Genomic DNA, 22,333 nt, shown 5'->3' with positions numbered 1-22,333 from the left:
TAACTAACTCCCTTCTCTGGTCAGAAGTCTTCCTTAAACAATTATCAGGGCCAGGAGTATTGCCTAGTAATACAGTACTTGCCTAGTGTATATGAGGCCCACAGTTTGATTATTCAGTTCCACATATACAGAAAAAGTCAGAAATGGTGCTGTGGCTCCAGTGGTAGAGACTAGCCTTGGAAAAGATCAAGGATACTGCCTAGGCCCTGAGTTCAAGCCCCCAGACTGGCAAATACTCTGCTTTTCTTCTACTTCATCTCTTATATACAAAGACAACAGGTCAGCTATTTTTAGTCAGTAATTGCTTAATGATTTCTTTATTGAAAAAAATAGGATCAGAAATTATGGTAAAGATTTCATGTTGTTTGTTTCCTATGTAACTGTGCCTGTTTGAAGACTAAGCTTCATTGTCTTAAAAGAAGAACATGTAGAAATAGAATTGGAAAAAGAAAAAGAAAAGAATTGGAAGGTAAAAGCAAGGATATACTCCCCACCCTGATTCTCTTAAGACTTCAATGTGTTTATTATTTTAACTACCTTAAATAACGTTTTATAACGTATTCCTTGTACATCTTCCTTAAGTGATACTTCTTGTCTCCAAACACTCAATGTTCTGTAGAAGGAAATTATTGCAAGGTAGTAAATAGGAATGAAGTAGGACAGGCACTGCTCTTAAACTCCATAACTCTTACCTCTTCTTCCATACAGATGAGATGGGAACTGAGCTGACTGCATTGGGCAAATCACTTAAAATTATCTGGCCATTACGGTCCTTCACTTCCTTGTAGAAGAGGAAAGACGATTTAGGGTTTTAACCCTCATTGATGCTTGAGAATTTATATACTACATGGCATACAGAGGATCATCGAAAGTAATATGATGAAATATGTTTATTTTAGACTTGCGAATGTGAAACTTTTTCTCAAATCTCCAAAGAAAATAATGCTTAAATGCTATATCAGAATTTCTCTAGAACCAGTTTTCAATGGAATAAGCTATGACAGAATGGCAAATAAGGATTGTTAAGATACAAGTGAAAGCCATCAAGATCTTTCCTAGGGCACGAAGTATTACAAAAGTAAGAACAATGAGAAAAACTGATGACTACAAGATTAGGGACCAATAAGACTGGCTTCATCTTGGGAGGTTAAAAAAGGAATTGTTCACAGATGATGTAATATTCATGACTATTCTTGCCTTTTTTTTTTTTTGGAGGGAGAGGGTTTAGTATCAGGGACTCATGCTTGTGAGCCTGCACTCTACCGCTTTAGGTATGCCTCCAACCCAACTTTTTGTTAGTTTGCTAGACTGTATCACCAAAATAATAATCTCAGCCTCCTGAATAACTAGGATTACAAGCATGAGCAACAGATACCCTAGCTTCATGAATAATTCTGTTGGCAAGAAGATTATGCTTTGGAGAGAATTTATTTAATATGCAAATACCAAAAAATACCTGAAAGAGACAAATGTAAAATGTTGTCATTTCCTTTAATCTGAATGAGAAAAGTGAAGAAATAGGAAAATATGAAAAGTTACATAGGTTATTTGCTATAGCCAAAACTAACCATAAATGAGAAAATGGAGATATTTAAGTCAGTAAATGTTGCTTTTTCTCTTTTCAAGACCCAGTAACTTCTTATTCACATTAATGCATTCTTAATGAAAAGACTTTACCCTTCCATAAAACCAGCTTTCTGGTTCACCTGAGATTGTCCACTGCCTACACTTTTTCTTTTTCAATCCAGGAAAAGATGTGTGACTAGAAAAATGGAGACTCAAAGGAAGAATGTGCTTTGTTTTATTAACCCTCCTAGGACAAGAAATGCAGAATAACCTTAGTACATTCTTGGTGTTATGCCCAAGGAGGCCAGAAAAGAAAGGAACTTCTTCCTAATTATCATTTGATGGCTTTCTCTGTGGTTTGTGGTTTCATTTGCTGGATTGTTTTTTTTTCCAGTTCCGGGGTTTGAACTCAGGGCTTGGGCACTGTCCTTGGGCTTTCTCAAGGCTAGCACTCTACCACTTGAGCCAAAGCACCACTTCTGGGATTTTTCTGTGTATGTAATACTGAGGAATTGAATGTAGGACTTTGTGTATGCTAGGCAAGCACTCTACCACTAGAGTGCCACGCTCCTGACTTCACTGGTTTTTTTTAAATTAGTTATCAATGAGGTAGTTTGGCCATGGATGAAGACTCAGGCTCTAAAATGGAAACCTGTACATGTGAATTCTGAGTCCCTACACTTAATTTAGATGTGAGTTATTGGTGATCTAGGAGAGCTTTCTAAGTCCCCCTTCCTTCTCATTTGAAAAATGACAATGAGAGCGATACTGAATTTATTACAGACTCACATAGAGGACTATATGAGGGTAATGTAAATGGATTAGAGAGGATAAAATATCCAATGGAGGTCTGCTATGACTGCCATGAGATTTTAGAGGTGAAAGATCTGCTGTTGACCCTCTAGATCCTTAATATCTCAGCCAACATTAGACTCAGTGCATAAATTCTTACCCTGGAAATTAACTGTCTGAATTATGGAATTTTAAGCTTAATGGCTCATGGTATAAAGATACTTGTAATTTAAGACTGAAAATTTAGGGTCTTTTTTTGGTGATACTGGGGTTTGAATTCGGGCCTCACATTTGCTAGAGGAAGAGGGAGGAAGAAGAGTTGAGGTATGATGATGTCTTCAGCCATGGAGGGTGGGAGTGGGGGAGATCATGCTAAGCAAGGAAGTTAAATTCTACTAGCTGGAATAGGTAAAGATCCTGGTCTTACAAACTTTTCAGAAGAGAACATAGCAGTGATGACAACTTGATTTTAGATGACACTGCTATGAGACAATTAGATAACATATTGGGTTATTTAAGCACATAGTAAGTAATTAATGAAGCACGTAGTAAGTAATTAATGATTAAACAGTTCTATATCTCTGCTTAGAATGGGGTATTTTCCAGGAAAACAACTTGAAATTAGACCAGTGCTAATAAAAACTTGTAAGAATAAAACTGTTTATTAGTTCCATTCTGACCCATAGCTCAAATAACTTTGACCAAATAACCAAGTGCATTCTTTCCTTGATATTGACAGATGAGGTCTGTAATACAAGCATTTAAAAATGGGAGAATGAAGTGCAGAAAGAAGATGTCTGTCTTCATGAGAACAGGATGAAGCAATAAACATCTACTATACTCCAGGTAATAAGAACTCTATGAGCATCAGGTTAAACCCTAGAAATAATTTCTGAATAGGTACTCATTTTCTTTTTTATTAAAAAAAAAAAGGCTTGAAGGTCGGGCCTGGGCACTCTCCTTGAGTTGTTTTGCAGCCTGTGATTAATTAGAAATAACAGTATCACAGGGACTTTTCTGCCCAAGCTAGCTTCAAACTGCTATCCTCAGAACTCAGCAGCTTGAGTAGCTAGGATTAAAAGCACCTGGCAATGGGTAAGTCCTTTCTGACCCACACATCTAATTCTGAAGTATTGTCTTAGTCTGGTCCAATGCAAATCTCATTTTCTAATGAACTGTTTGTGAGTAGTTGTGGTTAAAAAAAAAAAGCAAAGCTCAACTTTTTATCAGGAAAAGAGGTTTTTCACAGCAGAAACATAACAGCCATTTTAAAAAAATAGGAGCTAACCAATTGTAAAATGAGAAAGGTATAAATGTTTAAAAGTTAAGGAAATTTTCATATTAACACAATTAAAAAGTTTTCAAGAAATTAGCTCTGCACAGGGAAGTTATTCATGCCACTTCAAAATTTGCCGAAGCCATCTTCAATATTAGCAACAATTTCTGTCTTATAGATCAGTAACACAGTGGTAAGGCTACTCTTTGTAATAGGTTGCACTATTTATAAATCTGGATGAGTGGGAACAAAGAGGAGGGTAAACATCACATTTATTAGGTAAAAATGAAACCATTAAACATGGAGAGATCTAGAACCAATACAGATTTATTTCTGTCGAGAAATAAAAATCAGCAATGAAATGCTCTCGGTGAAGAGGACATGATCCCTGAGCATTCATGCAAGACAGTGACTCACACAGCATCTCAAGAATTGAGGACTGTCCAATCAGAGTTGTAGCCCTGATTCGGGAGACATTTTCTATTGTGTGTGCGCAAGGAATTTTAGAAGATTTTACTGAATTTTTTAAATCTGAAAATTAAAATTGTCATATGAAATGCAAAGTAAATAATCTTAAGGGCATACTTTGTGTGAATTTAGAAATATAAAATAAAGCATGCAGTTATGTAATGTACCGAATGTCCTGTGTTTCATCACAGACAGATTCTAAAACCATGAGATTTTTTTTGTTGTTCAAAACAGGGGAAAGAATATGGCCAAATACCACTTATATAGATTAGAATATGTAAAATAAGGTTCTACTGCTTAGGAAATCACATATAGAAAGTTAGTACTTCAAGCAGTAGACTTTGATGTTCTTAATAGTTTATCAATGTGATTTGTAAGGTAACTAAAATAAGATACTAATGAAATGGATAACAATGATTAGCACAAATTCTGAGCCTGGTGGGACATTTTCATAATGTTTGTTAACACTCATAGAGGTCTGCCCTACTCAACACTGAACTCATTAATTCTCAATGTTTAGAAAGTGCTAGGTCTATGTTAAATGTTTTTCCCCTAAGTTCTAGGGAACATATTAATGCACCAAACCAGACATACTCTGCCTACATGGAATATATTATTTTAATAGGCGAGATATCACAAAACAAGGATGAACTGAGAAGGCAAAAAAATACTAATGTCAGAGATGACTTTAAGATCAATATAGAGTTTGAAGATTTACTTTTTAAAATAAATATTAAGATCAATATACTATATACAAAGAAAATACAATTTGTAAATTGTTAACTTTTTTTTCTATCTTACTACTTTGGTTTTTCTCAATAGTGAGGAGCATTTTGAAGATGCTGGGATTGAAAGTACATTGGAGACCCTTAATATTTGCGTTCCACTGTGTCTTAAGCAGGTATACCACACCAAGACAGATAGGTAAATACAGGTTTGTCATTTCCCCCCAATCGTTTGCGTCAGCTTTTCCAGTTACTCTCACAGTTTGTGTCACAATTTCTATCTTTCAGATGGGGTGGTCTACTGACATCTTGGAGAATGACAGGGTCAAAAGAAATAAAACAAGATGATCACAAAATAACAGGATTCCAACTCAGTACCCAGAGAGGAGGAAGAAGGGGGGGACACTTACTGGTAAGTGGTTGGGCTGACATTGATACGCCGAGGGTGACTTCCCGATTCGAATTTGCTTGCCAGAGTCACGTTATTTCCAAACAGGCAATATCGTGGCATCCTCACCCCAACAACTCCAGCCAACACGGAGCCTGAGTGAATTCCTATCCTCATCTAGAAAAGGAAAACGTAAAGATCACGCTGGTATCCATTTGAGATGCAATGGTAGGTACTTGTGTCAAATAATTAAGATCAGAGTTCATGAAAGACAGACATTGAGTCTCAGTCACTTTTGGGAGCTTAATTTCTAGACAAGTACAGTGTTCAAGGATGGTGAATGTTGTGAGATAAATAGGTGGACTATTAGGAAAATGTGTGTATGTATATCTATGCTTATACGTTTCTGCATAAATCTACAGGTTAAATCAGAATCCATATCCCTCACATTGTCCTCCAGTGATTCTCCTGAGATCCCCATTATTTCCCTCCATAGCTTTAACACAGTTCTAAGTTAAATATTTGTAATTCTGCTTCTTTTATCGACTGTTGGATTTTTTTCCATGAGAGAAGCATATTTACCTAGTGCCTTACTGCTTGATACTCAGCACTTAGAACAATACCTCAAGCAAAGCAGGCACTCAAAACACAGGACGTGATGACTGTTGCATACATTGGTGGAGTTCCCGGAACAGATTATTAAAATGAAGTTGCAGAGAATTAAACCCTTGAATCAGTCAAGTCACTGATTGAAACGATGAAAAAGTAAAGCATAGTGTATTTATTTTCTGAGAATCTGATGGTTAATTTGGTCTGTGCCTTGAAGGAGCCCTCAATAAACAGTTGAAGTTTTGTCCACGTGGTCTACAGGAAGCTACTGGGTATGGGAGATGAAACCCTTCATTCTAAAAGAATGCAGGATAAAAACTGTCAGAGAGGGAGACGATCTTTCCACCGTGCAGGAAAACTTCACTCTTTACTGATTGTAAGAATAAAACGTCAATCTAGACAAACTGTTGCAAATAGAACGAAAGACTTGTGCATCCATCAACCCATAGCTTGACATGAATCCAATCTGGCTGTTCTCCCATTTCTAACTAGCTTTAACAACTATTAGGAATTTCAGCATTGTGGATAGAGCCATAATATATTGAAGAAATAATGAATATTCATCTTACCAGATACCAAGTTCTAGTAGAAATATATTTGCTACATGAATATCATTATATAAGGACAGAGTAGAAATAGCTCAGAATGATTCATATAGAAATACAGGAGTTAGATACATGGAATCTTTCGAATAAAAAGAAAAACATGTCCTTTTGTGGAGGAAAAACTTTTTAAGTACATTAAAAACCATAAGGTAAAGGCACAACTTAAGAATTATGTGAATTAATGAAAGAAAATGTTAATCTGTAATATTAGTAAAACCTCAAAATACAAACACTCAAGCCAGGCTGGCACCTGGCTCATGTATATAATCCTAGCTATCTCAGGAGGCTGAGATCAGAAGATCATAATTCAAAGCTGGCTAGGGCAGGAAAGTCAATGAGATTCTTCAGCTCTGGCTAACTACTAGAAAACTGGAAGTGGTGCTGTAGTAGAATGCTAACTTTGGACAAAAAAGCTCAGGCATAGTACACAGGCCCTGAATTCAAACCTCACCAACAATAAACAATAATACACTTTTCCAGGTAAGGGTCTCAGTTGTCATTGCAGTTCTGTTTTCCTCTCGGAAGGACTTTGTCCTTTTCTTCTTGTTCTTCCATGTGTTTTGGCACACACAGGCGGATCTTCCTGGTTCAACTCATGTTATACAGGAAGAGACGTGGCAATGGGTCATCAAGTTATTACTAAGAAGATTTTCATTTCTTTGTGCCGCATGCAGACTACCACCTGGTATCATGTCCTTTCTGCCAGAAGGACTTACTTCCTGTTACCTAACTTCATAGAATTCCTTCAGCTTTCTTAGGCTTCAAGAATGTTTACTTCTCACCTTTGTATTTGAAGGATACTTTAATTGGGTATAGAATTCCAGATTGACGGGTTTCCCCTCCATTATCTTTAAAGTAAATACTACTTTTAAAATATTCCATTTGTTTCCCTGTATGTAATGTATTTTTCTCCTATGGTGCTTTTCAGGTGCTTTTCAGTATTTATCAACTAGTTTTCAGTAAATGACCATTACTTCTGTTTTTTTTTTTGTACTTTGAGTTCGTTGTGCTCTCTGTTATATGGGTTTTAAGAGTTATGCTTAGTGCTGGGCTCAGTGGCTCAATCCTGTAATTCTACCTGCTGAGATCTGAGGATCAAGGTTCAAAGGCAGCCCAGACACAAAAGGACCTGAGACTCTTTTCCCATTTTCTAGAGGTTAAATGGAGATGTGGGTCTTAGCTGAAGCGCTCAGGGACAGCACCCAGGCCGAGTTCAAGCCCTATGAGCCAAAAAAAAAAAAAAAAAAAAAAGTTATGCTTAAGGTGGGGAGTGCGGTCCAGTGATACAGTGCTTGCTTGCCTAACATGCACCAAACCGTAGACTGGATTCCTTGGTATCACATACTCAGAAGAAGCCAGAAGGGGTGCTATGGCTTCAAGTGGTAGATACTAGCCTTGAGAAAGCTAAAGGACAGTGCCCAGACACTGAGTTCAAGCCCAAGGACTAACAGAAGAGAGTTATGCTTAGAACTTATCTAAACAGGTAAAAAAAATTACATATTTTTCTATTTCTCCCTCTATTTACATGCATGTTAGAATGTTCAAATTCTTCCCCTAGTGATTCTCCAGTGAAAATCTCACTGTACATATTTTAGAGTTCTATTGTTCTGTCTGCAAACTGACTAGATACTGCAAAAGAAAAAAGTAATCTCTTATGAATCACATCCAGCGTATTATCTCAGATACTATTTTTCATGTAAGAAGTTAAATTTGGGGTGATTTATTTGTCTTCCAGGAATAATTCAAATCTTGAACATACGGAATATGGTAAGAACAACTGTTTTAATTCTCGTTTTGTCTGCTCATTCTAACATCTGTTAGAGGCCTGTGTCTGTCAGTTCTGATGGATTGACTTGTCTCCTCATTATGAGTCAAGTTTTCAGCTCTTCTTCATGCTTACTAATTCTTGAGTGGGGGCCAAATATCATCAATTTGACCTTGTTGAGTAGTTTTTTTATAAATGCTATTGAACTTTGTTTGGGGACACAGTCAAGTTACTTGGGAACAATTCGTTTCTTTCAACGCCTGCTTTTAAGTTTTGTTAGACAGATTTGGAGCAATGTGTTGTGAAGGACAAATTTTCTTCTATTACCAACATCAGAACCTTCTGGGTGCTCTCTGCAATTTAGGTGATTTTTGACTGCCTGATGGGGATAAGTGTTTCTCCCAAGTCCTGTGTGAAAGTCTAGTACTCATCCTTTCAGTTGTCTTGTTCCTTCCCACTCAGGGCTCAGGTAGTTTCTTTACACTTGTTCATTAGTCAGGGTTCTATGGAATATATGGAAAAGATCTTGGAAGCTTTCTGTGGTGTTCTGTATGTAATGCACCTCAGCTCCACATCATCTTCAACTCTAGACGTATGTGATTCTTCCTTCACTCTCTCTAAGCTCCAGCCCAGAGGTCTCTTGAGACAAGAAGCTAGAACAATTGTAGAGATTATTTCATTGGTGTCTCAAGTGCCACACTTTCATAGTCTAATGTCCACTGTCATACAGCCTGCTGTGTTGTATATTTTGCCCAATTTTTAAAATACTCTAAGGTGGAAGCAAAAATCCACACCCAGTACATGGCTGGAAGCAGAATTTGATCTCTTACAAATTCTATCTGAAAAAACTCATCAGAATAGGCCTGTAGTATCGGTTTGGATTTAAATGGGGGAAGTGCTAGAGGGAAATGTTTCTTTTAAATGAGACTGTGAAATGCTTTTCTCTAAAATTAGTAACACATTCTGTAATGGCATGATGTTTCTTTAACCTTGTATTTTTACCGTCTGTCACACAGGATTGCTCCAGTAACATTCAGCTTGGAGAGGCTAGGATGACTGTCAGTATGGGCCCGGGATCCACTACTGTGGTCATTGTGAGCAGAACAGGTATGAATCTCACTTTGACCATTTCCCCACTTTCTCTATTCTGTGCTTTCTGGTGGAGGAACAGACCCTAACACCAACTATGCAGAATGCTTGTACACTTTTACCTCTCAGTACTTTCAAAAGACCCTAGGCTTTGAAATAAAAGTTCTCAGAACATGAACTGTCACCATCTGGACAGGGTGAGTGAGTATAAAGACCCTGATATTCTTGGAGCTGAGTGAGGGCGGAAAGAAGTCATTAAAAACAATCCCTTAGAAATCCATCTACAAAGTGTACAAGAGTACCAACTGCCATAAACAAACATGGATGATCTGTCTTTATTTTACAATAGAAAAGGATGGGGAGATTCTTTCTTTGCCGAGGACAAAATTCTACCATTGGAAACGGGCAAGCTGAATCATCAGATTTCATTGTCTTGTACATTTCTTATGAGAAGTCATTGAGATTTCCCAGGAATTGTGTGGCCTATATGAGGAACTTACTGATTGCCCTATTCAGAATGTTCCAAGAGCATTCGGCAGTTAGACAAAACAGAGGGCCACATTTAACTATCAATGAGGGGCTTAGATTCAGCTTAGCAGAATTTCACTTTATTTAAATAGGTTAGCCAAGCAGTAACTTCTACACTCCCCACTTAGGTAAACTAGTGCCTCCACATACATTGTCAGTTGTCTGCATACCTTTTCTGGTTTTCACAGCTAGAAATTGGTTGCTGCTATTTCCAGTCCACCCCAAAGATCCATCATTTAATTTTTTTTTTTTGGCCAGGCTTGGGGCTTGAATTCAGGGCCTGGACAGTGTCCTTGGATACTTTTTGCTCAAGGCCAGTGCTCTACCACTTGAGCCACAGTGCCATTTCTGGCTTTTTCTGTGTATGTGATACTGAGGAATTGAACCCAGGACTTCGTGCATGCTAGGCAAGCACTCTACCACTAGGCCATGCTCCTGGCCCAATGATAATTTTTTTTAATCTGCATTGAATGATCTGATTAAAGCTTTGTAGATTGGCAGAAGTGTAAAGTTTTGACAAAACATAGAAGACTATAGAGCAAACATGATGTCTATGTTTGCTCTAGACAAGAAAACTTCCGCAGATGTCATCACTCTCATTTCCTTCAAGGAACTCACTCCTATTCTCATTTCTGCAGATTCTGCGGGACTGATTCCACTACCAAATGAAAGAGTAGAACCAAAGTGACCAAGGTATGTTAGTACTTTAAGTCAATGAAAGAGGGATTTGCAGGGAGCTATAAGAAGAAAGCTTTCTTGCCCCTGGGTGTGTGTTGATGGACAGTAGGCAACACTGCAGTAAACAGCTAGTGCTGCAGCACCATCACTGGCGACACAGGAGCTAGAGCTGTGTGGGACTGATTTGAGGAGCTTCAGGATGAAGCCAGTGCTGGGAAGGTAAACTTAACTCCACCAGCCTTCTGTGGTCTTCTATCATTAGGATGAATATATTCTCTGATTAAAGACCCTTGTTTGCTCTTTCACTAGTAAAAGAAAGCTTTTCAAGTGACACAACAGCTAGCTAATGAAGTTAGTTTTACTCACAGCAACCACTCACAAGCTGCGTTACATGCACTGGTAGCTCATACCTTGTAATCCAAGCTACTCAGGAGCATGAGATCTGAGGATCATGATTCAAGGCAACCCAGGGCAGGAAAATCCAAGTAATCACCAGAAAACTAGAAGCGGAGATGTGGCTCAAAGTGGGAGAGCAGAGCGCTAGCCTTGAGCAGAAACATTCAGGGACAGTGTCCAGGCCGTATCACCAACCAAACAACAACAACAAAATATACTATCTTCCCACACTTAATGGTAGCTGCTGCACTATATGACACATTAATTCATTAAGAAGATTGATCAATTTTAGAACATTCTAAGTCAAACTGCAACTATGATTCATTCACATCATGAGCCAGTAAGTTAACAAATACCAATTGGTGTTGAAACAGACGTATATAGCTCGGCAAGGGAAAAGATCAAAACTAAAAAAGAAGGTCCATAGATATCGACCAAATAAATATATTCTAGTAGTAAAAGGCAGTGTTTACTCATGTTTGCATAAGTCTTAAATTTTTGACTAGCTGTGTGTGAAACCCTGGGTTCGATCCCCAGTATTATTGTCTATTATAAACACATACAAGATGTTATGCTTTAGAGAATGCATTCAGGCAGCTAGGTAAGGAAAAAAGCCTTCATTTTTAAAAATCAAAATTTGTCAAAAATTGATCAGTATTAGTTGTATTATAAAATGCTCTCTTCACCAATAAAATGAATAGAACTGATTTTCTCATTGTCCCAGGTCTGACCCTGCCTAGCTTCTGAGATCAGGTGACCTGGGCAGCATCATGGCCTGCGTCTCTTGTTCTCTACTAATTATTTCCCCAACAAGAAGAAAATTACTACGTTTAATTCCAACTTCAGAAGCTCAAGAATTCAAAGACAAAAATGCAATCAACTCACATGCCCTATGTGGTTTTATTTCCTGGATGAGCTAGGAACACACAATTGCGGTATCTCAGGACTCACCCTCCAGGCAGACAGTGTCAAAATGTCACATTCGCAGGTAAGATGCTTGGACAAAGAGCACTTTGTGTGAGCAAACTATTTACACTATTTATTCTGAGTCTTATGGAGGTACCATTCAGGGATAAATTTCACTTAGTAGGCAATGTTGGACCAAGTAAACACTCCCATCACATGTAGGTTAGCAAATCATTGAAGATGTACAGTGCAACAACTGTTATTGCTTTGTGACTTTTGTATAGATGAAATACTGAAATGGGAGTGGGTTTGTAGTGTTTGAGGTTTTCAAATGGAGGAAGATGACATGGGGACCAAGACATGAGAAAGGTATCAATGTGCGTGAAGTAATGCACCTTCTATTAATTACAATAAAAAATATATGGGAAAAAATCACCAGCGTATAATTTAGAGGTTAAAAAGGCATCATTTTGTGCTAGATATAAAGCCTTTTAAAATTCACAAGTGATCATTTATAATAAAAATTTGATCAGATAATAAATGATTAAGGAGTGTTTACTGCCAACATTCCAGAAAAAAAAGGACATGTTGACAGGAAAGACTTTACCTAATATATTTGACTATTTGCACAACAATTGTAAGAAAACACTCTGCTAATTGCATCTGTAACATTAGACTAAATAAAATATCATAGAATGGTTTGACTATTAAGTACATCTTTATGGTATGAGGTGGATTTTATTCTGGGCAATTATACAATAAAGTCATTTCTTTAACAATCTGTTAATTGCTAAAACCTCAAAATTCTGAGACTTTTCTATTTTGAGACTACCACTGAAAAAATACCTGTTAACTAAGGAAATCATCTTCTGTCAAAATGCAGCTATTAACTACACTAGCTAGGAAGGAAGGAATTTTTTGTAGAATTGAGTCAAGAAATTATTAGGGTTTGTTTTTGTTGTCGCTGAATATGTGGACATAGAACTTTTCCCCTAAACCTCCTTATCCCTTTTCAAAGGATTCTAATAGTATTAAATGAGTACATAATGACACCAATTTTGCCATCTACATTAGCTAGCCAAACATAAGCTTTCCATACGGGCTTGTTTAGTAAGACGAAAGAGTAGAATAAAGAAGAAAGGGAGTAGCTACTTTATTCAAAAGACCCAAGAGTCAACCAACAAACATTTCTTAGTTTGAGCATTTAATTGTAGCCCAAGAAACCCAGTTTCAATGGACAGAACACAAACATCTGCTTTTTCATCCCTTATCAAAATTTTAAACTATAAAATATGAGGAGTTATTTGCCTCTTACCTTTCCCTTCTATCTCTGCCCCCCTTTCTAAAACTACCTTCTGCCTTCAAAGTACTTCAAGTCTTACCAAGTTGAAACAGAGATACAAGTTATGATTCATAAAACAATATCGTCTATTTCCAAAGTCATGCATCAAGAGAAAACAATGCATTTGACAGAGGTTAAACATTCATTGTTCTTAGCATGTTATAACCACATATTTTTTCCCAACTCTATAATAACAAACAACACAGCTACATTTACACTCTAGAATTAAAGTATGGGCTCAGCATTCTATCCCCGAGTTACAGGAAATATACAACCCTGCCTGCATATGACAATTTTGCCTGAAGAGATTGTAACTTCACAGGCACTAGGACTCCATTAACAAATTTAGGGTTTCTCATGTGCAACCAAAATCGAGATTCATGGGAGGCACATCAACCATTCTATAGCACAGACTTTTCCCCCCGATTATCAACCCAAGCACTTGACCTAGCTCCACTATTCGCCTCCCAACAATTTCAGCCAGCATTGTACAAATTCCTCCACCAATGTAGACACATAAATGGCCTCCTCTTCATAGCATTCTTTCCATATTATTCCCAGAGAACTAACGTTGCCAACCAACCATTCCTGTAATATCTCCTGATGAGTTTTAAAAGCAACAGAAATATATGTGTAGAAAACTATGGAAGAACTGTGCCTCCTACTCAGTGCATTTCAGCTGATGAAGACAAGTTTCCTTCAGCAATGGGTTGTCACTCTATCTGGAAGGGCTCATGATAATGATTTCCTAAGCCACGAAAGCTGGTGGAAGGCATTATAGACACAAGGGTTTCAGAATCCCCAGCAATTATTTGTTGGAGGACTGTGGGACAATTCTCCCTAACCAGATACTCATAATTTGACTTACAGATTTGTAACCTCTTGCTATAACTACTTAACAGTAAATTATAATACAAGAATCATAGTATATACTATGTGTGGCTGATACTGGGTAAGCAATGACAGCCAATCTGAAACATAACTTTTATCCAAAATAGTATTTAATTGGTATTTGCATTCTCTTGGTAAAAGGGCTGGGAAATTTTCTGGTTCATGTACCTAATTCCACACATGTGGAAACTGAAATACAAAAGATAAATGGCTGGCTAAAGCAGGCACAGCCAGGGTAAATTTGAAGCCCAAATGGAACACAATTCTTACGGTTTCTAGTGAATCAGCATTTGTAGCATTGCATTCTCATTGCTTTCTTTAATAATTCCTTTTCATTACTAGAAACAGCATAAGGATAATTTAAGTTTAACCAAGGCTCCATGGAAACTGTCTCATTAGTTATGTGGCATTGCCAAAGGAATAGGACAAGGGAAAGGCAGTAGTTTCTCAATGATTAAATTGTTGTGAGATTTTGCATAATAATGAAGTTGTATCAGAGATCCACAATATCGAAATGTCATAACCAGGCAGGACTGCTCCACATGCTAGCCAAGATGAGAACTCACAAAATAAAATTAGCATAAATAAGCTGTGGTCTTTAGTGATGCTAATGTGTCAATAGGGCTTATTAATTATAACAATATTACCCTGCTAGCTTTCAGATGGAACTGGGAAAAGAGGAATTTGCATGCCATTTGAACTATATTAGTGATCATTCTTAGCCTTCAGCTATTCTAAGACATTGTTTTTTCTAAAAATGTGAACCATATGCCCTGCACTAACATGAAGAAGGGCTTTACTTACAAAATGCTTAATATTCAAAGTATTTTTTCAGTGTCTCAGGCCCAAAAATAAAAGGGTCCATGTTTCCCCCTTATATGTAGAAGTTACATTTAGCTTATAAACTTTTAAGTAAATACACTGGGTAGTAGGCAAGTGTATACAAATGTATTACCTGAAATACAGTAGACTCCGAGGAGAATTTAAATAATGCAATGCCTTAGAAAGTCAAAGTTCAGCAACATACAGCACCAAGAAACACAAAGAGGAAGGGGGGGGAAATGCAGTCAACAATCTAATTAGGAGGAGCAAAGGAAGGGTGAGAACGTTGAAGGGGTGACGTCGATCAAGATGTATTCATAAATGGCTTTGTCAAACGGCAATTTCCATGTAAAAGTACTTAATTTTTAAAAGACCGAAAAAGTGTTTTTACCTATCAAATAAGCTGCCACTGACTGAATTTGAATAGGAAAAACTCAGATCATTCCTTTGGTGCATATACAACCTTTCAGGTGATAGGCATTACAAGCACTGACATCATTTGGACATTAGGTGGCGCTCATGCTCATCACACGGAGCAGGTTGGCTCCTTAACTAAGGGTGAGGTGTCAACTGGAGATGCCTGGGAGATGTGACCCCCTAAAGATTCAAGGAGTAAATCAACACCCCGAAAAGGCAAAGGTACCTTGGGTTGGCTAGTCTATTGCAAATGACTAACAAAACTGGAAGCAGTCACTCAGCAAGATTCACAAATCCCAAGAGGAACTCTTGGTGGGCTTCACATTCTCAGACCCACTGGAAGCTGTGTGACCATAAGTGGCACCTTTTCAACAGAGCCATCGCTCTCCTACCAGTATTTATCAAGGGGCTTCACCTTTAGTAGACACCAATAACATGTTGATTGAATGAATGAAAGGAAGTTCCATACTAGGCCCAAATTTCATCCCTCCTCTAAGTACATTCAGCATTATTACTTTTTTTTTAACCACAGATGCCATTAGATATTCATGGCAGGATCCTTCATCAATATTTGCAAACTATGATTAACAACTTTTTTTGTGTGTGCCAGTCCTAGGCTTACTCAAGGCTAGAACTCTACCACTAGAGCCCAGCACCATTTCTGGCTTTTTTCTATGGATGTGGTACTGAGGAACTGAACCTGGGTCTTTGTGCATGCTAGGCAAGCACTCTACCACTAGGCCAAACTCCTGATACTTATAAAGAATAAATACTTCTTACATTGGGGTTGTGTAACTAATCCTAATTCAGCTTGCACTATTAATCTGATAAAGGAGTATTAGCCTAGACTTTATAAAGTTATATGTTCATACTGTCCTAAAACCTAGCTAAAAATAGAAAAATAAAACTAATGGCTGCAAAAAGAAATAGATAGAGCTTGATACTGTGGACAGAGCTTGATACTGTGGACTGAATAAACTCAACTGTCCTTTCACTGCTACTACAACCCAGCTGTAACTTTAAAAAATAGCATTTTGTAGTGCTTTTGATATGAAACAATACAATAATAGAGCCTCCAGAATCAATTTGCACATGGACTAGAATAAATATTCTGATCTTTACAACACTCTTCTTTTAACCTACCCTTTACAAAATAGCTCTGAAGTTGAAATGCAAGATTTTGTTGTATTTGTAACAAGCAAGTCACTGATATTACCCAAGAAACAAAAGAAAATAACCTTTTTCCCAAAGGGGACTTGCAAAATGAAGAGCCTACACAATGTAGTCATCAATGAATAGTGTGTGTGCGTGTGGTACATAGAAACTCATGGTAAGGAATTCCTGTGCACACAGGATTCTCATAATAGTTACGACTGAGTTTTATGCTTACTATTCCTCCCACCATAATACTGATTATGTGGAATCATTACTTTTGTTCTTATTATTTTTCTGCCCGTATATGTATAGGATGACGAAATGGACAGCAGTTACTCTCGTCAGTCTGCAGGTCACCTGCAGACCCCAAATACACTGAGTTGTTTTGACTCCAGGAATCTTCCTTCTTACCAATTGCTGCACTCACTGTCTTCCACTTCCCTGAAGACAGGCTTCAACTTCACCTCCAGAGACCTGGATGAACCATCATCTCTCTGCAAACATTTGCAGAAGCTGTTCTCTCTTCTCTCCATCTCTGGATAGATTCTTAACTTTCAGACCATCACTGCCATTCAGACATCTCTGCCCCTGGGAAGCCTCTCCTCAAGAATGTAGGCATCATGGTATGAACTGTATTCACAATTCCTCTTCTGCCATTTATACTTCCTGTAATTTTTTTTCATTATCTGCCTCCCCTGCTGGCTTCTGAACTCTGGGAACGTGAGGGTAGCATCTGTCTTCCTTATTCGTTCCTGATACCTTTCAGAAACTTCCTGGCAAAAAGACAGTGGCTCAACAGTTAAATAAGAATTCAAGCCACTTCTTTTATCAATCTTGGAATATAAATTGTGCTCTCTGAATAAGCTACTAGAAAGAACTTTGGCATGCTTTAAGTGCCCCTCCTCCTCAAAAAGTAGGGGGAGGGGAGCTTCCTGAACCATGCATTGAAGAATCATTTTCTAGAAACTTGTGGAGAGTATTTTTGAGGTCTTATTCACTCTACCTTTTCTATCCAGTAAAATAACAGTAACACTTACACAAGCCAACTCAGCATTAGTGACTTTATCCCAGTCATCGTCCTTGTTGCATGTAAGTGTCCAAGAGTGGCTTGGCCCTTACAGAACCAGACATGGGGAGCCGGGAACACAGCAGAAGTAAACAGGACAGCTTCAGGGTCCTTAAGGGGTAAGGCAGAAGACTCAGCCTTCACAGCAACTTACTCTTCAGACCTAGGGGTTAGTCCTATGTCCTCCTCAACACAGAGGACTTACTAGGACCTTTCTTTATCTGAGTTTCCTTTTTCTTTTTGCCACTCCTGGGCTTGAGCTCAAGGCCTGAGCACTGTTCTTGGATTTTCTCAAGGCTGAAGCTCTACCACTTGAGCCTCAGCACCACTTCCGGCTTTTTTCTATGTATGTGGTACCAAGGAATCAAACCCAGGTCTTCATGCATGCTAGGCAAGCATTCTACCACTAGGCCAAACTCCCCGCCCTGGGTTTTATTTTTCTGTGGCCACATAGACACACTTTACCTCTCTTCTGATTACTCTGCTCCCCTCACCAGCAAACCTTTTCATCCTGGCAACGTAACTAGAGGCTCTCTGCCTGTGGACCCTTGACTCATCCACGTCTGGTCATCAGGCTTTCACTTCTTGCCTAGCTGAGGACTCTTGGTTTAAATTGTAATGAAACAACATTAATTTTGGGAAGGCAACCAGTGTTTTAATCCTGGTCTACATATGTTGTATGCATATAGAGATACCCACACATGAAATATGCATGTATATATTCATATATGTGTGTATAAATATACATGACCTTAAGTGAGCCATTGATGCTTTTTGAGTTTCCCTTTCTCCATTTACACCTTATTGTTTGTTCTGAGTATAAATCATTATTCACCTCATTATCTCTAGCATTCTAATGAATACTCAACACTGTGAGAAAGTCCAAGCACATATTATCTCCTCATCTCTTTGAATAGATTATCTGGCACTAAAGACTGCTACCTTGGGTCCTTAGATCCACTGTCTCTGAGTACAGAGACAGCTTAGGGAGCTTTCAAAGAAGCCTCCATGGGTTGGGAGTGTGGCTTAGTGGTACAGTGCTTGCCTATACTCTCATCTAACACAAATATAGCAGAAAGAACTCACAAAAAAAAGGCGAAGTTATAAGTATCCAACAATACCCAAGTGAAAGTTCTAAAAGCAAAGCTGCTACTGAAATCCAACAATATAGTATCAATGAAAACTGCATGGTGCACACAAAGCCAATCAATAATCAATCAGTACCAAGAATGCAATCAGAACTAAAGTAGTATACTACCGAAATCATATTTTTTAGAGCATTAAATGAGACACAGGTACAGAAAGGTCTTAGACTTGATGCTGGTTCAGAAAGACAATAGGCTAAAAGGTTTCAGAGAGATTTGAATGGTTATGGGGGTGGGACTGATGTAAATGACAAGTGGATCCTGACTAGGTATATAAAACAAAAAGATTTGTTGTACTGCGGAGCTTTTGTATGGCAAAAGACATAGCTAGTAAATTAATTAGGAAGCCTACAGAGTGGGAGAAGATCTTCACCAACCAAACAACGGACAAAGGCCTCATTTCTAAAATATATCAACAACTCAAAAAATTGAATCACTCCAAAACTAATCTCCAGAGTAACAACCATCCCATTAAAAGATGGGCCAAAGACTTAAAGAGAGTCTTCTCTGAAGAAGAAACAAAAATGGCCTATAGACACATGAAGAAATGCTCAACATCTCTGGTCATAAAAGAAATGCAAATCAAAACAACTCTAAGATTCCACCTCACTCCAGTTAGAATGGCCAGGATCAGGAAAACGAATAACAACAGATGCTGGAGGGGATGTGGCCAGGAGGGATCACTACTACACTGTTGGTGGGAGTGCAAACTCGTTCAACCACTATGGAAAGCAGTATGGCAGTGCCTCAAAAGGCTAAACATAGAACTCCCCTATGACCCAGCAATTCCACTACTTGGCTTTTACCCAATCATCCAGAAACCAGGACATACTAAATCCACTACCACAACAATGTTCATTGCAGCATTATTCACCGTAGCAAAAATATGGAACCAACCTAGATGTCCCTCAGTTGATGAGGGGATCAACAAGTTGTGGTATTTGTACACAATGGAATTCTATGCTGCTGTCAGAAAAAACGACATCGCCCCATTTGTTAGGAAATGGAAAGACTTAGAAAAAATCCTATTAACTGAACTAAGTCAGACTCAAAGGAACTTAGGCTCAATGGTTTCCCTCATTTGTCATAATCAGTAGAAACCTTGGGCTCTACTAGCAGAGATCTGCAATACAGCAAAACCTTGATACATAAGGTCATATAGTATGAAGCTAATTGAAAGGACCTCCAGGATATTGAAACAAAAGCCATATAACGAATGACTGTTGTTCTTAATGTACTATGTTATCTCTCATCTCCTTTGCTGTCCCTTGGATATCTCATATTGTTACAGCAGCTCACTTTGTTATCTGATATATTGAATTTATTTGTATTTGGTTATTTGAAATTTGATGGGGGTGGAGTGGGGTTGGGGGGGGAGGGTAATGGGTACCAAGACATGTGAAAGGGTATCAACGTATGTGAATTAATGCACCTTCTATCTGGCAAATATCATGTAACCCTTTTATTAATTACAATAAATATATTAAAAATATTTTTTTAAAAAAGAATGTTATAAAGGAGATGTCCCTAACTCTGGGTTAGTGTGTCAGATATTCTGGGTGAAAATATAGGCCAAAGAAGAAAGAACAGGTTCTCTTTGAGTAGGCTGCAGGTGATGGGAGATACAAGTTAATTTAAAGGAGAGTTAAATTTTAATTAGGGCATCCTTATGGTGTTTTTAGATGCCATGGCTAAGGTAGATTTACCAGAAGGTATGTGCATAATGGAGAACAAGAAACCCACAGGGATTCATTTTGAACATGCATAGTTAAGAGATTCATAAAATAAAAACAAGAATCCAGACCAAGAGTTTCAAGTTTTAGAGCAGATTATAAATCAGAAGAAATTGTAAGAGAGGGCAGGAGGGGCCAAGAAAGAAAATCATAAGCAGTCAAGGGATGAAGGATGGGGCTGCAGAATGATCTTGCTACTGCCAACAAAGATGTCAAGACCAAAATCATTTCCAGAGTGGAACTTCAGTAAGGACTAGGGAAAGAAGAAAGTCGGGGAGGATAGCCATGTTATTTGAAGAATGGAGTCAAATGCCAATCCTAAGAACAGGAAACCACATCCAAGAGCTACCCTATCTTGAAGGCCAGAATGGCTAGAATCCAGCCATTGGCATTTTTTCCCACCAGCAAGAGAATAGGCAGAGCACGGTCCAAGCCTCTCAGTCAGATGACCTTAATCTCTGCATCTTGGAAGAAAACCACGGTCATGTTTCAGCTCCAAAGCCTCTGGAGTATTCTCAGTCTACCAAGGTCACATTTTTAAATTATTCCTTTTAAATTAAAAGTCATTAGAAAAGATTTCAGCTCTGGTGGTTCACATTTCTGAGCTTGTTACACCTGTAATTCCATCTGTCTGTCCTGTTTCCTCTTCTTTAATGGATTGAGTAGGAAATCATCAGGTAATTAATCTTCAGTATACTCCTCACATTTTCTCTTTTTTTTGCCAGTCTAGGACTTGAACTCAGGGCCTGAGCACTATCATTGCATTTTCTCAAGTCTAGAGCCCTACCAATTGAACGGTAGCACCACTTCCTGCTTTATGTATGTATGTGGTACCAAAGAATCAAACTCCAGTCTTCATGAATGCTAGGCAAGCACTGTACCACTAGGCCAAACTCCTAGCCCTTCATTTTTTCTCTTAATGGTTGCCTCCCTGACCTGCAGTTCTTATTCCTCAAATCCTTGAACGGGTAGTTTATAACCCCATCTTCTCTGTTATATTGGCTTCTTTCATATTCTTTCTCAGTATATAAAAATCATAGTAGAGGTTTTGAAATTGTACTGGGAAACAAAATGGACAACTAATGGATGATAATAAAAATTTGGGGGAAAACAGTATTCTTACTTTCCCTGTCTCCTCCATCTGCTACAAAATTCACATGAAGAAATTCAACTTCTCAGGGAAAAATAACACAGGGAATGGAAACTTCACATTTGGAATGACTACAGGCAATTGTAATGTAAGATTATTTGTCACATTCTCCTTCAACACTGTAATGCTTTCTATAACACTTTCTTCTCAGTTTAGCAACTTCTAGGCCACCAAAAATATTTCTAATCAAGTTTGCCAAAAAGACTTTCACATTTTTTTCCTATTAGTACGCTTTAAATCCCTTCCTGCAAACCTCTTAGTAAAGTGTTTAACCTTAAATTAAGAATATTTAAGATTTAAAAATGTACTTTCTGTGTTGCATGTTTTGAATGTCAATCCATATAAATGTGTAATTTGGGCCAAGTGGTACAGTCTATTTTTCATGAGGTTTAGCCAAAATACCTGGAAGTCATTGTTATGAGGAACACAAATGAGCTGAGTATGTTTAACACATAGAAACGTACACATGATATTGTCAGGGGGTAGTAAAGAATATTTTCTCCAGATGGGAACACCTTAAACCTGGGCCTTACTCTCTTAATCATGGACACGCTCTCTTGGTATTTTTCCAGAATAACTTGTTAAGCCTTCCTTAACAGGAAAAGAATGATTAAAGGTATTTTTCCCCTAATTTGTATTAAAATGTGATGAAGTTTTGAGATGAAGCCCTAATAGTAGCTACTTAGTGACTGTACATTTAAAAGAGTGGTTCTGACAGCTGAAGAACGGTAGAAAGTATGCCACATTTTCCTCATGTCTAAGCTGAGTAGTGGGAGCCAAACAAGGGAGCTGATTAGAAGGAAGGGGAAGCCTGGAAGCTG

At 38.0% G+C, this 22,333-nt stretch overlaps 1 protein-coding gene and 1 long non-coding RNA gene across 2 annotated transcripts in view; one reads left to right on the top strand and one right to left on the bottom strand.

Annotated features, from left to right (window-relative positions):
* Positions 1 to 22,333, bottom strand: part of Gucy1a2 (guanylate cyclase 1 soluble subunit alpha 2) — a 187,504-nt gene that overhangs the window by 10,089 nt on the left and 155,082 nt on the right. Inside the window, exon 7 of the mRNA XM_090319588.1 lies at positions 5,238 to 5,392. Coding sequence (XP_090175714.1) covers positions 5,238 to 5,392 — 155 coding nt within the window. The remainder of the gene's footprint in view (positions 1 to 5,237; positions 5,393 to 22,333) is intronic.
* On the top strand, positions 5,120 to 9,295 carry LOC150045627 (uncharacterized). Its single transcript, XR_016532828.1, has 4 exons — positions 5,120 to 5,239; positions 5,324 to 5,443; positions 8,165 to 8,196; positions 9,211 to 9,295. It is a non-coding gene; the product is annotated as an uncharacterized LOC150045627 (long non-coding RNA).

Source organism: Megascapheus bottae, chromosome 27 (assembly GCF_031878675.1).
Source record: "Megascapheus bottae isolate mThoBot1 chromosome 27, mThoBot2.hap1, whole genome shotgun sequence".
Taxonomy (NCBI): Eukaryota; Metazoa; Chordata; class Mammalia; order Rodentia; family Geomyidae; genus Megascapheus; species Megascapheus bottae.
The sequence above is the reverse complement of the archived record's forward strand: the minus strand, read 5'-3'. Positions and strand labels throughout refer to the sequence as shown.